At 43.8% G+C, this 16562-nt stretch overlaps 1 protein-coding gene across 1 annotated transcript in view; it reads right to left on the reverse strand.

Moving 5' to 3' along the window:
- The window catches only part of MED27 (mediator complex subunit 27), a 253701-nt gene extending 238002 nt beyond the window's left edge, over positions 1 to 15699 (reverse strand). Inside the window, exons 1-2 of the mRNA XM_004713238.3 lie at positions 15495 to 15699; positions 13174 to 13318 (exon numbers count right to left, since the gene is read on the reverse strand). Coding sequence (XP_004713295.1) covers positions 13174 to 13318; positions 15495 to 15697 — 348 coding nt within the window. The 5' untranslated portion in view covers positions 15698 to 15699. The remainder of the gene's footprint in view (positions 1 to 13173; positions 13319 to 15494) is intronic.
- Positions 15700 to 16562: the final 863 nt, after the last annotated feature.

Consider the following 16562-nt stretch of genomic DNA (forward strand, 5'->3'; position numbering starts at 1 on the left):
GGGCCTTTGCAGCATCCCCTTGAGCAGGTCCAGGAAAGCTTTTCAAACAATTCCCTGCTCTTTTATAGGAGGAGGAGGATGGAGTCACCACCCAGGCAAGAATGAAAGAGTCACCAATAAACAGAGTCACCACCATTCCAGGCAACAATAAAGGGACAATTTTCCAAAACCACAACTAGTAAGTAGGACATAAAGACTTGGATTAAGCCAGAAGCCTCAGGATAGGAACCATTTCAAATTATAGGGGCATCCCTTGATTTTCAGTAACACTTACACTCGGTGTGGTACAAGAGGCTAACGTCCTCACTGGCTGCTACTCTTCTCGGGGACCCCCAAGATGCTGTGTCTGTCACACAGACAACAGCTATGTGTATGGAAGGGCCGTCACTGGACAAGCAAAGGGGAAATATTCCGGTGCCAGAGTTACAAAAATCATCCCCATTGAACTGAGCCAAATTAGAGGGAGAAGGAAAGATCATCTAGTCCCACCTTGCAGTGACCCAAACCCAAAAGAGTAAAGAGGACCCACAGGGAGACAACAGCCCGCCAGCACCAAAAAAATACCACTATCCAATGTTTTCACAACCACCCTCTACCTTACTGGGTTGATCAGTAGGTGTTTGACACAGTTCACAGTCACTCAGACATTAATTCATGAATCCTCACAACCCTCTACGTCAGGCTGGTCTGACGCACAGGATCCTGCAGGACTGAACAGAACTGTCGCATGGGGTGTTCACAGAAACACTGCCACGTCTTTCTCCTGCGGAGGGGCGGGTGGGGTCCAACAGCAGACCTTTAGGTTAGCAGCCAAGTGTTTTAACCACTGCGCTACCAGGGCTCCCCTCAATCCTCACAACCCCCAATAAAGAAACCACTGCCACCCACATGTCTGACTGATGTGGTAATGAGGCTGAGGCAGTGAGAAGTGGTAACTTGTCAGGAATTTATAAAGTTGGTAAGGGGGTGGTGGTGGTGGTGCATGTGTGTGACAATGCAAACTGAAAAGAGTGTAACTGCTGCAGGAGGGCCCCACTGACAGCAAGCACTAATCTACAACCTGGAAAGAATCCAAATGTCTGCTTTTAAATTGGGCTTTGTGTTCAAACATTTTTCCTGAAGAAGTAATGTTAAAAATCACAATTAAATTCCTGGGCTAGCCCACAATATTTTCCCACCATGTAAAAAGACTACAGAAGCATTTGAATTCCAAATATGGGGCAGAGATCTGTAGACAACTGGGTCGCGGGGAGGAGACAAGCCAGTCAGGGTGCGGTATAGCAACAATGAAACATACAACTTTCCTCTAGTTCTTTAATGCTTCCTCCCCCCACTATCATGATCCCAATTCTACCATACAAATCCGGCTAGACCAGAGGATGTACACTGGTACAGATAAGAGCTGGAAACACTGGGAATCCAGGACCAATAAACCCCTCAGGACCAATAATGAGAGTAGAGATAAGGTGGGGGGAGAAAGGGGAACCAATCACAATGATCTACATATAACCCCCTCCCTGGGGGACGGACAACAGAAGAGTGGGTGATGGGAGACATCGGACAGTGTTAAGACATGACAATAATAATTTATAAATTATCAAGGGGTTCATGAGGGAGGGAAGGTGGGAGAGGGAGGAGAAAAATGAGGAGCTGATACCAAGGGCTCAAATAGAAACAAAATGTTTTGAGAATGATGGTGGCAACAAACATACAAATGTGCTTGACACAATGGATGGATGTATGGATTGTGATAAGAGTTGTACGAGCCCCCGATAAAATGGATAACGAATGAGAAGATTCATGCTCTTTGGATGAAGGGAAAAAAGGCTTTTAAGTGATTATCTTGTTCAATGTTGTTTGCTTCTATGTGCTATTGCAAATAAGTAAGCATATAGCTATGCTTTAAATTATAAACTAATTTTCAGGGGTTGCCTATTTCATTTAATTGATTCTATGGACCAGACCCACTAAAACCAGACAGGCTGGTTTCATTATTCATTAGCTTTTACCCAGAATTTATTCCGAAAACAATACCATACTCTGTTTTCAAGATTAATAAAAAATATCCTATTTTCAAAAGAGATGAACATACCGTTTTCAAAATTTCATCATGACCCCACTGGTCATGACTGCCATGCAATTGTTTAGCAGCGTGACCTAACTGCCAACCAGTCATAAATCCGGTTCAAAGGTTCCTGATAACTTAGTAGATGAGTACTTTTGGAATCCTGGTTTACTTGTTAAACGATGTGTTGTCCAGTCGCAAGGTGTCTATTTGAGACATGCCCACCAATCTAATGGTGTCCTTCCTGAGGTGTTTCTCTTGTTGACAAACGGTGCCCGCTGCTCACCTCTGTCTCTGCATTGCTCACATTCCCCGTGTGGTTTCGTCCTAGCACCTGCACCGGCCTTGGTTGCCATGGCTGCTAGGTGTTGCAGAGTCAATTGTCACTCACAATGACCTCATGTGACAAAACAGAACTGCCCCACAGGGTGTGCAAGGTTATCATCTTTATGGGAAATCAAGTCTTTCTTCCCTGGAATCACTGGGTGAGTTTGAACCACCAACCTTTCATTAACAGCCGAGCACTTAACATTGCTTCACTATGGCTCCCTGTCCTGTCTATACTACCATTCAATTCGCACATAACTCCCCTATCTGGCAAAACCCCCAAGGTCCCTGAGCGGGAAGTTATCTGCCGCTCTCATCAAACTCCCAATCCCTCACCCACCCCAGGTTTTATAAGGAAAGAACACTCCACTAACAACAACTAATTCATACTCGTGAGTTGTTGATATCTAGACTCAGGCTTCCCTAGAAGGTAAAGCATTATCTACAGGAATCATTAATTTGTAGACTTTCAGGGGAACAAATAAAGTAATAGGAAGCAAGATACACTGGCACTTCCTGGGAGTCTCTTGATGATTGTTAAGATAACAATGTCAGTCCCATAGAGGACTTACTCTGTGCTCTGCACACACTTGATGGCATGCTGGATATGCACTCAGCTGCTAAGCACAATATCAGCAGTTCAAAGCCACCGATCACTCTGCAGGAGGAACATGAGGCTTTCTGCTTCAGTAAAGCTTTATAGCCTCAAAAACCCAAAAAGGGCAGTTCTATTCTGTCCTATAGGGTTGCAACGAGACAGAATTGACTCTGTGGTAGTAACTTTGGCTTTGGAACATGTGTGTGAGGTGTATGTCATTATCAATCCCATTTTAAAGAAAAGAAAACTGAGACACAGAGGTTAGCCCAACAGCTATGACGGTAAAGAGGGGATTTAAATTAAGGTGACCTAGCTCTGGGTTCTATGCTTATAACCATTGAACCATATGATTTCTCCATGAATAAATATAGACACACACTAGTACTCTGCTGGGTAATAAAGCTTACCATTATTAAGCATGTCCTACATGAGTTACTTTACAAAACATCACTTGTATTATTTCACTTAATCCTTATTACAACCCTATGATTCAAATACTACCATATCTCCATTTTACAGATGGAGAAAACTGACGCTCCAAAAGTTATTTTTCACATTCTCAAGGGACACAGTAAGTACAGAGCAGGGCCAGAAACCAAGTCGCCTGATTCCAACTTCACATTTTAAGTCTTCACACTTCTGACTATACCGTCCTTTACTTCTGAACCAAGTATGATCTAGAAATTCAGTAGAGTCACTTTGTATTGCATTTGTATTTTTGTATTGGTGTTCCTTGTGGTTTTATCACTCTTTGCTCTTTTCAAAAGGGCTCCCAAAGTATCAGGGCGTGGTGTGGGGAGGGAAGAGAAGGATATAAGGTTTAGGGCAAACCAGAGCAATTGATACTATATTCAAACACATTACACTAGCAAATTCATCTTAAAGGACGGGGTCTATAAAATTAGATTTAGGTCAATGAACACCTCTAAGAATGGTTTCTGGTACCTCTGCTAACCACCTCTCTTCGGTCAGTTTGTCATACTATATATAGTGACTTGTGAGTTGCTGTGATGCAGGAAGTTATGCTATTGATATTTCAAACAGCAACAGGGTCACCCATGGTGGAGCAGGTGTCAGTAACGTTTCTAGACTAATACAGACAAAGAATGACTTGGTAATGTGTTTCTGAAACGATCGCTCAGTGGAAGCCTTCTGAAGAGCAGCAGAACATTTGAAGAAGAGCTCCTCGGGTTGAAAGGTGCTCAGAATACAACTGGGGAAGGGCTGCACCTTCAAGTACTTCACCTTCGTGACATGGGTGGACTAAAGCTTTCAGAACCTTCCCTGGTGGATGTAGCATGCCTCAAAATGAGGAAGGGAGAAAAAAAAAAAAAAGAATAGCTGCAAACATCCATTACAGATATACAACGTATGAATATATGGAAACTGGTAGTCATCAAAATGAAATGGGATACATAAAGATTAATATCCCAGGCATTAGAAGTCTGAAATGCACTAGCATTGTCCATTCTGAATCTTGACAAGCATATGGTCAACTATGCACAGAATGACAAATTGAAGAGCAGTGGTATTCAAACATCAAAAAGTACATTTGAAGATCTACCCTAAAGTACATCATTGTCAGTAATAGGATAAGATCTACATGCTCATAAGGAAAAACAGCTAATATGACCATTAGTCAAATTTATGCACCAACTACTAATGACAAAAATAAAGAAATTGAAGGCTTTTAACAACATCTGCAATCTGGAAGAGATAAAATATATGATCAAGATTTATTTATAATTACTGATAATTGGAATGTAAACATTGGAAACAAAGTAAGATCCAGAGTTGGAAAAAATGTGGCTTTGATGATATAAATGCTGGAGAATGCAGTGAAGAATTTTGCAAGACCGATACCTTATTCACTGCAAACATCTTTGTTCAGCAACATAAACAGTGATTATACACATGGATCCTCCCCCAGATGAAATACACAGGGATCAATCAACTACTTCTGTGGAAAGGTAAGATGGAGAGCTCAATATTACCAATGCAAAAACGTAAGACCAAGGGCTGACTAAAAACAAACCATCAATTACTCACATGCAAGTTAAGGTTCATGGAGAAGAAAATTAAAACAGTCCACGAGTGCCAAAGTACAAGCTTAAGTATCACTCGCTGCCTTCAGGTCAATTCTGAATCAGGGGACCCGATAGGACAGGGCAGAACTGCCCCTGTGGGTTTCTGAAACGGAACTGCAACTCCTTACGAGAGGAGAAAGCCTCCTCTTTCCCCATGGAGCTTTCCCCCACGGTGGTTTCGAAATGCTAGCATCGCTCGCAGCTAGCAGCTCAACACATAACCACCATGCCACCAAGGCTAACTTTGAACATATCCTCTCTGAGTTCAGACACCAACTGGAGAATAGATGTGATACACTGATCACTAATGCCCAAAGACTAGCTAAGCCGTGGGATACCATCAAGGACATCATCCATGAAGAAAGCAAAGGATCATCAAAAAGACAGGGGAGAAAAGACCAAAACACATGTCAGAAGAGGCTCTGAAACTTGCTCTTAAATATAGAACAGCTAAAGCCAATGGAAGAATGATGAAGTAAAAGAGCTGAACAAAAAGTTTCAAAGGACAGCTCGAGAAGACAAATTATAATAAAATGTGCAAAGAAAACTAAGAGCTACACAGCATTTCTCAAACCAAAAGAATTGAAGGAAAAATCCAAGCCTCAAGTTGAAATATTGAAGGATTCTATGGGCACAATATTGAATGATGCAGGAAGGATCAAAGAAGATGAAAAGAATACAGTCATTGTCCCAAAAAGAATTGGTCGACATCCAACCATTTCAAGATGTAGTTTATGATCAAAAGCCAATACTACTGAATTCCTAGCGGCTCTAAGGGATTGGTGAAAACACAGCTCCAAGGAATTGATGAAAACCAACTGAGATGTTTCAACAAACAAATATGATACTGGAAGCATTCAACTGTCTGTACCAAGAACCTGGTTAACTGACTGGAAGAGACCCATTGTGTCCAATTCAAAGACGGGTGATCCAATAGACTGCAGATGATATCAAACAAGATCACTAATATAAAACTTATCAAACAATATTATGCAGGTAAAATTTTTCTGAAGAAAATCCAAAGGCAGCTGCAGCAGTACATCGACAGGAAGGTGCCAGAATTTCAAGTCCAATTCAGAAGAAGATGTGCAACAAGGGTTATCACTGCTGATGTCAGGTGGATCTTGGCTGAAAACAGAGTACCAGAGAGATGTTTACTTGTATTTTATTGACTGTGCAAAGGCATTCAACTGTGTGGATCTTAATAAATTATGGATAGCATTGGGAAGAATGGAAATTTCAGGATACTTCATTATGTTCATGCAGAACCTGTTCACAGACTATGAGGCATCTGTTCAAACAGAACGAAGGGATGCTGTGTGGTTTAAAACCAGCAAAAGTGTGACAGGGCCGCATGCTTTCTCCATCGCTACTGTCTGTATCTGAGCACATAACCGGAGACACTAGACTCTATGAAGAATGCAGCATCAGAAGCGAAGGAAGTCTCACTCTGTGACGTGCAGATGACATACTATTGTTTGCTGACTGATGAAAATCAAAGACTACAGTCTTCAGTGTAACGTAAAGAAAAGCAAAAACTGTCACAACCAGACCAATAGGCAAAACCATGATAAATACCTTGACTGACGTTGTCATTGATTTCATTTTACTTGGATTCACAATCAATACCCATGGAAGCAGCAGTCAAAAAATCAAATGACATATCTGCCGCCAGACACCTCTTTAAACTTCAAAAGCCAGTGTGTCACCAGGAGGCCTTCGATGTATTCAACTGCCTCAAGCATGCAAAAGCTGGGCCATGAGTAAGGAAAGCCAGAGAAGAAATGACACGTTTTAACGATGGTACTGGTGAAGAAGATGAAATATACTGTGAGCGGCCAGAAGAACGAGCCATCCGGGCTTGGAAGGTGTGCAACCAGAATGCCCTTGAGAAGCACAGACGGCAAGACTGCTCCCCTCCTCTGGAGAGGGTACTTGGAGCAGCGCCCCCTGCTGGAAAAAGTAGAGTCGGCATAAAAAGAGGCTGGACACCGGCTCAACCCAGGAACAACGGTGAGGCTGGCCTAGGGCTGAGCAGTGCTCCACCCTGGTGGACACGGGCAGCTACCAGTCAGAACCAATGTGATGGCGGTTTATACCAACAACCACGACCTGTGCTAACAATCAGCAAAACCCAGACAGTGCCCTGCCTTAAAGTCGAGTTGATTAAGCGTTGGGGCACTAAAAAGTGATTTTCTTGAAGTAGATTTTCTTTGCTCATTATGTTCTGAATGGATTTGTTTTCCCTGAACATGTATCATGTATAGAGAAGAATGAGTCTGGGGTAGGCCTAGTGGTAAGCAAAATCCTAAGGACAGAAATTAGTTATTGATAAATTTTTTCTTAAAGTAGAATAATCCCTAAGAGACTTGGTGGGAACTGACTCTCTTTCTAGACAGTTTTCACATTGCTGCCAAAACAACAGCTGCCACATAACACCTGACATCAGGTGCAGAAGCTCAAATTAACCTGATTAAAGCAACTCCAAGACTTTTACCAGGTGCCCATCCTCACCTAAGTACTGGCTGTAAACCCAGTTCACTTGTGTATTAGTCTGAGTACTTTAGAGAAACAAATCCACAGAAACTCATGTATGAGAGAGTTTTATATGAAGGTTAAGTGCACACCAAGAAAACCTCCCATCCCAGTGCTGCCCAAGCCCACAAGTCCAACATTAACCCATATGTTCAACACCAGTCCACAAAATCCTCCTCCATCTCACAAAACAGGCAATGATGCCGACTGCAGGTGGAAAGCCGAGTCAGTGAATATGTAAGCATCTCAGCACTGGCAAGGGTCTCCACACGGGTGCTCCAGCACACAGGGCTGTATCGGGGTAGGTTCATGTGGCTTCTCCTTGCAGATGTCTTGTAGGAAGTGAGCCTTGCCAGCTGAAGCAGGGAACTGCTAAGGCAGCTGCACCCTGGTGTGACCATCACAAAGTAAGAGACCCGAGAACTAGAAAGGCGAGGCTTACCAAGACTTTTATCCCTCGGTCCTTCAATAATCCCACATGTGTTTATCGGACAGGTTGGCACAATAAACTAACTCAACTTGCAATAAGTATACTTTGAGTGACAATCAATGTACATTCAAATGCTAACCTCTGACCCCAGTTCACCAAGTGACCTCACCCTGTCCTCTCAAATGACTGTTAGAATCCAGCTCTGGCCTCCATTATGGGATCGCACATTTTTCTCTCATCAACCAGTAGCACAGTTAGATTTCTCAGTCAGCTAAAAATGGAAGTGCCCTTATTACACTTCATCGAAAATACAAACACACAAACCACAAAAGGTGTTGCAAATTAAAAACTCAATAGGAAAAGCTTTTATTTATCCTTTCATTCATGGGATGCATTTCAATTAAATGCTGTTTACAGGCATCTTGTGCTAGGGGACTCTCAGTAAGGACCAAGATTAAGAGCCACTTACCTTTCCATTGGGGCTTATGGTTTAGCATGTACATAGTAAGTAAAATCTACACTTCTGTCCAAAGAGCACAAGGTTCCTAAAGGAAATGGTTCAATGGCTCAATTTAAACCAATCCCAGCTCTGTTAGCTCCAGGCCACAAGAATGGATTTGAGAGAGAGGAATGTTACAATGCCAAGGCTTTTAAATAAAGAGATTCTGGTAGAGCAATTCATGGAAGAAATGTCTTCAGACTTTCCAGGTGAATATTCTTGGAATAGAAATGGGTTCTTTGACAAAATGAAAACTGAAGCATGGAACCAGAGGCAGAATCACCTTTTGCGGGCCCACTTGCCAAGCCCAGGGGAAAGTGACATCGCTGGGGCCTTGCTGCTACAGATGCCACCAGAAAAAGAGCTGAAGTCTTATCTGCTTTTCCACGTCAATGCTTCCGCCAGAACAAAGGCAGAAAAATCAACGCCAGAAACAAAAAGCACGCTGGAAACCTTCCGTCAGGGACTTTCAGAATAAGTTCAGTCTGACTCTAAATTATCTGAACATAATAAACTGGCATAAAGTCTACATTATCTATTTCACAGCAAGGACAAAGCCATGTTAACGCCAATTATTGTTTTGCCCTAGTCAAGAGAGCCTGGCATCCTTCTACAGAACAATTACCTATAGGTGCATAATACTTAAAAGCTAACCTCTTTCTCCATTTCAGCACGGAAAAAGTGCTGCTCACAGCAAATGGACATCATTTCGTTAGATCAGATTAATTTTTAATTCTATCATTCTAACAATTATGCCAGCTACCATGTAATTAATATTCCAACTGACTTCACAAAAATTAACAAAATCCCCTCAAGAAAACAATTAGTCATTAGGCATGAACGAGACTTTTCTATGGCCAACAGCACATAAGACGAAGAGTTCATCACATAATGGGTGGTATCAAAACCTTTCCCACGCGTCTTTCAGTCTTAGCCAGCAGCACGTAAAGCTGACACTGGCAACTTACCCCAAACTTCACTTAATATATGAATGCACTTGCTGGTTTAAACTCTTTGAGGGTAAAATGATGAATGATGAAAGCTTTAGCAATTAAAAAGCGCTTTTCATTTGTAAGAGGCAAGAAAAACACATTAATTGTTTGCCTCTTCCATTTCCCCAGCTGGAAATTAGAATCCGAGCTTGTTTCTTGGGGCTATTTTTTGTGTTTATTAAAGTCATATACATAAGGTATCCTCGGATTCTCCTTCCATTTCTCTTCTCCCTGGGTTTCTTTTTGGTGCATTTTTATAACCATCCTTAAATCCTTTCTCGTGTAAGGGAAGATATACATCAATGATAAACAGGACGCCTCTTTTGCCTGCAGTCCTCCTTGGAATGGTCAGTGGCAACCTAACCCCAGAGCAGAGTTGAGAGGACACTGAAGCCCATTCACAGAAAAGAGTGCCACGGATGATTAGTGATGTTTACCCTGGGCATGAGTAATAGTTTGGGGGCCCATGGAGCAAGCATTTGCCATCTCCATCCTTCAATTCATTATTTAAAAATTAGTAAAATGGTAATGGGCTTATGAATAAAACATAGCATATGAATTATTTCTAGGAGTCAGGTTAAAGTGAGGAAAGAGTTTTCTGTAATTGAGGCCAAAATGGACTAAGCCATCAAGTTCTGGGGGAAACATTGAGCTACGTCAAAAATCCAAATTTCAGTCTAGCTGGAGAGCCCTGAGCACGTCAATTCACTGGGCCTCAGTTTGCTTGGCTCTAAACTAGAGCTCAGACTCAAGAACCTCCTAAGCCGTCTCTTCAGTTCTGCTCACCAATGGTGCAAGCAGCCCCAAATCCCTTCTCTGCCGGTGGTACCAGGGAGCTGATGAAAGCACACTTTAGACATGCTTCATTTCACCAGGCAAACCAAGCAACCAACAACTCCAAATCCACCGAGTTGATGCCAACTCAGCGATATTACAGGGCAGGGCAGAAAGGTCCCCTGTGGGTTTCTGAGACCCTGACCCTTGCTGGGAGTAGAAAGCCCTGTGTTTTTCCAGAGGCAAGGCTGGGGATCTCTAACCGTGGACCTTGCAGATCACAGGCCAATGCGTAGCCACTGCCCCACCACATCATGCCTCACATTGCTCATTTTAAATCAATCACCTAGGGGAAATGTCTATGTGTATTTCTAGTCTGTAGCATCTCCCAGGGCGACAAGTTGTACCTGCATAATCCTTCTTTTCCTTGACACACCCTCTTTCACTGTGATGCTGATGCAGGGATCAAAAGCAGGGACTTCTAGTTCAATAATCCATCACTTGACAAACAATTGAGAACCACCTTGACTCAAAACATGTCGTCAAGTCAATTTAAACAGTCCCTTGTGGTTTCAAGATCAACCTAAATCTTTCCATTACTAAAAAGTCTGTCACGTTAGCCTATTGCAAGAGCAACCTTACCTACATGGTATATTGCCACCGCTTTCTTGTGCAAAATTCAAAACTTTCTACAAGGAATACAACCACAAATAAGTCAAACTGCACATCTACTGATCAGATCCCAACCAACTATGTAGTAAAATCAGATTTTAATAACCAAGAGTGTCCCTGGGAAAACAAGAGCATCTAATTCAAATAGGACAACCTGGAAAAGCCATGTTATCTGTCTATGGCTGGGCCAGTCCAGGTAACTCCTACTGATATCTACCACTTATCTACCCTGCGGTTCCTTTTTTCAGGTTCTTCCCCCTTCTTACTCCAAGGACTCCCACCTTCCAGGCTTCCCATGCCTCAGGTGAGGAGCTGGCCATTGAGAGAATCCCTTCCCCTGGATTCAATGCACCATCTCAGTGCCACCTATCAAGTAGGGCTAGAAGTCTTTTCTAGGGCTTAATGTGGACCCTAGGCAATCATCAGGTATACGGATCACGCATACCTGCAGTTACTAGCAAGGCGGGCGAGCTTGCATCTCTGAACAGGACATCGTGCTTGCTAAAGCGGAGAGGGAGGGAAGAAGAGGAAGCCCCTCAATAGCCCAGTAGCTGCAACAATGAGCTCAAACGTAACCAAAATGACCGTGGCGCCAGCTGGGCCGTGTTTCATTCTGTTATGCACACGGTCACTATGAGTCAAAACCAGCTGAGTGACACTCAACACCACCATCTTCCCCACCACTCGGAGAGCATCGGAAAGAAAGCGAGTCTCGAGGTGGCAAGACAGGTTGCTACCGCCCATCTGAGAAGCTTGACCTCGAACTAAGCCTCAGACTCAAAACTCCTGTATCTGGTTCTAGTTCATTGATCCAGTGAGGTCCTTTTTCTTTCTTTTTTTGCTTAATCTAGATTGAACTGTGTTTGGCACCAACAGACCAGAGTTTGGGAGAGAGGGTGTACAACCTTTATAAATGCATGCGTAGGAGCTTCCAGTTCTTTCTTTGGTGCTCCCTGGAAAAATCACCTTCTCCCTGATCTCAAGCTCAGCTTCCAGGAGTTCCACTTTACACAAAAGAAAACTAAAATACTCCCACAGAGACATCCAAACAAGAAACTGTGCACCCCAGGAGAACTGACAAGACTCACCTCTATTCCAAGACCTCAGAGGGAAAAGGCCTCTGAAAGGAAGAAAATGGAAAGTACGAAGCTGCTGAAAACCAAGTGTCAAAATGTCCAGAGCGGGAGTACAGCAGCTTTTTGAGAAAATCCTGCCAGGTGCACATTCCGACTTCCCATCATCAGATAAAGGGAAGACACTCACAAACACGCAACGGGACCCAGACAAAAGAAACTTGTCAGCAAATAAATGGTTTCCAAGCTGATGAGCCTAATTGCTCCCGTTACACTGGACTACAGGTTAGTTTTCCTTTTATAGCTGTCCTAGAGAGTAGGCCAGGCGTCCTCAAACTACGACCCGTGGGCCACATGGGGCCGCCGAGGACATGTGTCCGGCCTGCTGGGTGTTTTTGCCCCATTTTTTTTTACTTCAAAATAAGACGTGCATAGGAATTTGTTCATGGTTTTGGGGGTTTTTTTAACTAGAGTCCAGCCCTCCAACGGGTCTGAGGGACAGTGAACTGGCCTCCTGTTTTAAAAGTTTGAGGACCCCTGGTATAGGTCACAGGCTGGCCTGCTGAATGAAACATCAAATTTGATAAAGTGTGTTAAACTCCCTCAGATGGAGTCTAAAGTAATTTGGATAGCAATTAACAAGTAATCTAACAAGTATGATTGTAGTGGCGTTCTTCTACCACCAATAGGGGAAAAGATAATGGGCACAGCATTCACAAGGGGAGGAGCTAAGTGCTTAGACCACTAGTCCTTAAGAGTCTTGGACTCCTGGGAGAATCTGATAAAAGCTACAAACTCTCCCACACAGAAAATGCACAGACCACAACATTTAGCATATAATTCCAAGGGGCTCATAAAAGTTGCTCCCCATACCCAATTCCCAGATTACAAATCCTTGACTAAGAATATAAAAAAATATATTTAGCGACCTACATATCAGTATTAATCTCCAAAGACATCAAGAGACAACAAAGTACCTTTTCAAGAAAATTTTTAACTTCTATAATCTATATATTCCTGTGCTAAATCAGAAATCATTTTTTCCCTTTAGCCCTCACATTCTGCAATTTAGGATATGAGAAAACTTGAGTTTTCTTAGATTCGATTCTTCTATTACTTACCTTGTTTGACCATTTATACGCCTGAAGGAGTTGACTATACAGTGGAGTTTTGTCCTGCACAGGATCCAGGCTTAAGAGACCACTGTTATGAAGAGGATGGTTCTCAGATGGCTTGCCGACCAGATTGCTCAGCCGTTCCAGCTCGCTGGAAAGTAAACACATAGCCTAAGTAAGCTTATGTCCACTTAAACTCCCAAGGAAAGCCAAGCACCATTGTAAAAAAAAAACTGATCTTCGAGTTGTCTATTAGAAGTCCCTTTCAAAAGAAATAATTTTTTAAAAGTTAAATGGATTCAGGCCAATCAAGAAAACCCCTCATTGGGGGCTTATCTTAACTTAAAAGAGCTTCGTACCTGAATAAATGATGACGATTTATCATTCACATAGGGATAGATCTGTACATGATGCTTCACAGATGGTAAAACTTAACAAAACAAAGAAGAGATAAAATAAACAAATGGAATAGGAAGGCTCCACGGAGGGGCTGTGTCAAACACTTTAGCTGGCGGGAAAACTCCAACTAAGCCCGGGAAAGGGAGCCAACAGCAAAACTCATTCCAGGAACACAGTCTGAGGGCCAGTCCCAAGCGCCAACAAGAGAAGTTTCCTTGAGCATGCTAAGGTGACCAGATTGTACCATTGGTAAAGCGGGACAAAAGCGGGACACCATTGATAAAACTTATCTCCTGGCGAAATAGCCACATGGCAGCTGAAAACCGTCTACCCTAGCTTGTCGTTCATTCTTTCCAAAAATTGGGACTTTTTTAAGACGCCGTGGGACACGGGAAAAAATTGTTAAAAATCAGGACTGTCCCACCAAAAGTGGGACGTCTGGTCACCTTATCATAGCCTCTCATACCACATTTATTTTGGAATCAGTGGTCGCCTACTATTGTACAAAGATTTCAGAAGGCAAGGTGGGTGGGCACTGTAAACATATTGTACAAAGATTTCAGAAGGCAAGGTGGGTGGGCACTGTAAACACGTTAACCTTTCTAAGGTGGTGAAGTGTTGTTCTAATATTCTGAACTTTACAAAGGGATGAAAGTCCAAGAAACTGGAAATTTAAGAGAGGCATGAGCAATCAGTGCATTTTTCCCGGCAGGGTAAGTATTAATTGGCACTGTGCCAAGGAACAGCAAGTCGATGTGGGAGCTGGGGGTGTGTGTGAGATGTCTTGGCTTTTCCCCAAACAGAATGGCAACTACTTCAGGGGGTTGGGGGGAGGAGGCAAAGAGAGGCGCACATCAGTTGGCCACCACCCCCTCCTCCACCCTACCTCCTCCTTCCATCTGGTTACTAAAGAGACCCAAGTTAGGAGGGAGGGGGGAATTCAACCACTCCATAAGGCCTAGGATGCCTAACGCACCAAATGCCTTCCCTTCCTGCTCAGCTCAGTTCTGATCATTAAAAGGAAGGGCAAAAAGACTCTGAAAGTCTATCCTGCCTGGGAAGGACCCACTTTCCCTAAGGATGGGAAGGCAAGTTTAGGACTTCAGGACCTACCCAATTATAGAGTGCATGTTATGTGCCAGACATTTTATAAACATCCTTTCACTCATTCCTTACAACACTCATGAAACAGAAATAGAGGTTTGTTCCTTGATTTTTTTGGTTGTATAAACCTCCGTTTTAGCAGGCACTTTCAGGGAAAGAGATGCCCAATATTTTGAGCCCTCTACCCAGAGGGCACCCTAAAAAAAACAAAAACAAGTAGAGCAGATGAGCTTTGTAAGAAAGAAGGAAATGTACAATGCATAACCCTAAAAGGCCCAAATTGCTACAGGGGCTGAGGGGGGCGGGGCAGCGCTAAGTGAAAGTGAGTAAGATAGCCCCAAACTACCTTTATCAAGAAAGGCCTATCCAGCAGGTATCAGGTCGCTTGTTAAAGGACAAGAGGGAAAGGTAGGCCAGGACCTGTTTTGTCATTTGGGACGGGTAGAGGACAGAACCACGGAATTCCAGGTTTAAGGATCGGGAATCTGGGACTGGGATCCGGTGCACTTTAGTGAGTAACGAGCAGCCACCTGATCAGGTCTGATCTGGTCCTCTCCGCATTGCTTGCCCAGCCGGGGCTGGCGCCGAGGAGGGCCTACAGGTGACCAGTGTGTCAAGCTAAATGGGACCCGAGGCTGGAGGCAGCCAAAAGGCGGGAGGTGAGAAAGCGGGGGTGGCAGGCAAGGGGTCGCTAAGGGGCAGAGAGAGGCTGGGAGAGGAAAGACGACGGCGGACAAGGGAATGAGCGAACAGAACCTAACTCGAGACGCGCAGGGGCGGCACAGGGCAGGTTCCCCACTCCAGCCCCCTCAGCCGGTACCTACTTGAGGTCCCGGTTGACCGAATGTAAGTTGTCCTGGAAGTGCGCAATAAAGGCCTTCTCCCGGCCCTCCAGGGTCTCCTTGTTTCGCATGCCATCCTTTAGGCAGTCGAACACCCTGCTCACGCTGGAGCGCAGCGCCTGGATTGCGCTAATGGCCTGGGCAAAGGCCTCCAGATTCACGCCGACACTTAGCACGTCCGCCATGATGCCGCCGCCGCGGGGTTCCGAACGCCGGCTCTGCCGGCGAGAATCCGCGCTCGCTGATGACGTGTTCCGAAAAGGCCTCTGGGAAATGTAGTTCGTGCGGAGTGGCGTGCCCCAGGTGGTGTGCGGGGCACCATCGGGAAGAAGAGTTCCGCTGGAACTAAACGAACTAGGGGGCAGGACAATGATAATCGCGACTTGGGAAAGCCAGGTTGGACTCACGGTTTCCTTAATGGTGACAACGGGATACAAAAACTTCGCTCGTTTCTTCAAACTTGCACTCTAGGATTCAAATGGAAAAGAATTGTTCAGAGCAGTAAAGTATCCAAGGACGAATGCAAAAACTCATAACCTGAATCTAATCTAACCATGACACCAGACAAACCCAAAATGAGAAACATTCAACAAAATAACTGACTTCTGCATATATATATATACACACACGCGCATATATATACACACACACATATATATGTATATATACATATGTGTGTATATGTATATTACACACCTCATCACCAGGGCATATATATATATATATTCTGTGCCCTGAAAGAGAAAGGATTGAGGAACTATCCCTCATTAAAGGAGACTGAAATAGAGAGACGGTGAAACGAGGAAGAGCCTCAATGAGATGAATTAACACTGTCTGTAGTGACGGAATCAAACACAGCAATGATTGTGAGGATGGCACAGGAATGGACAGTGTTTGGTTCGGTTGTGCATTAGGTTACCAGGTGAGCCTGAACCGACTCCCTGACAACAGCAACAGGGACAAGGGGAGAGGACAGTGGTGATTCAGTGGTAGAATTCTCGTCCACCATGTGACCAATCCAGATTCAATTCCAACATCCCACTGTCCATG

This window comes from Echinops telfairi, unplaced genomic scaffold (assembly GCF_000313985.2).
Source record: "Echinops telfairi isolate 266 unplaced genomic scaffold, ASM31398v2 ScPeMD7_22;HRSCAF=79, whole genome shotgun sequence".
In the NCBI taxonomy this organism is placed as follows: Eukaryota; Metazoa; Chordata; class Mammalia; order Afrosoricida; family Tenrecidae; genus Echinops; species Echinops telfairi.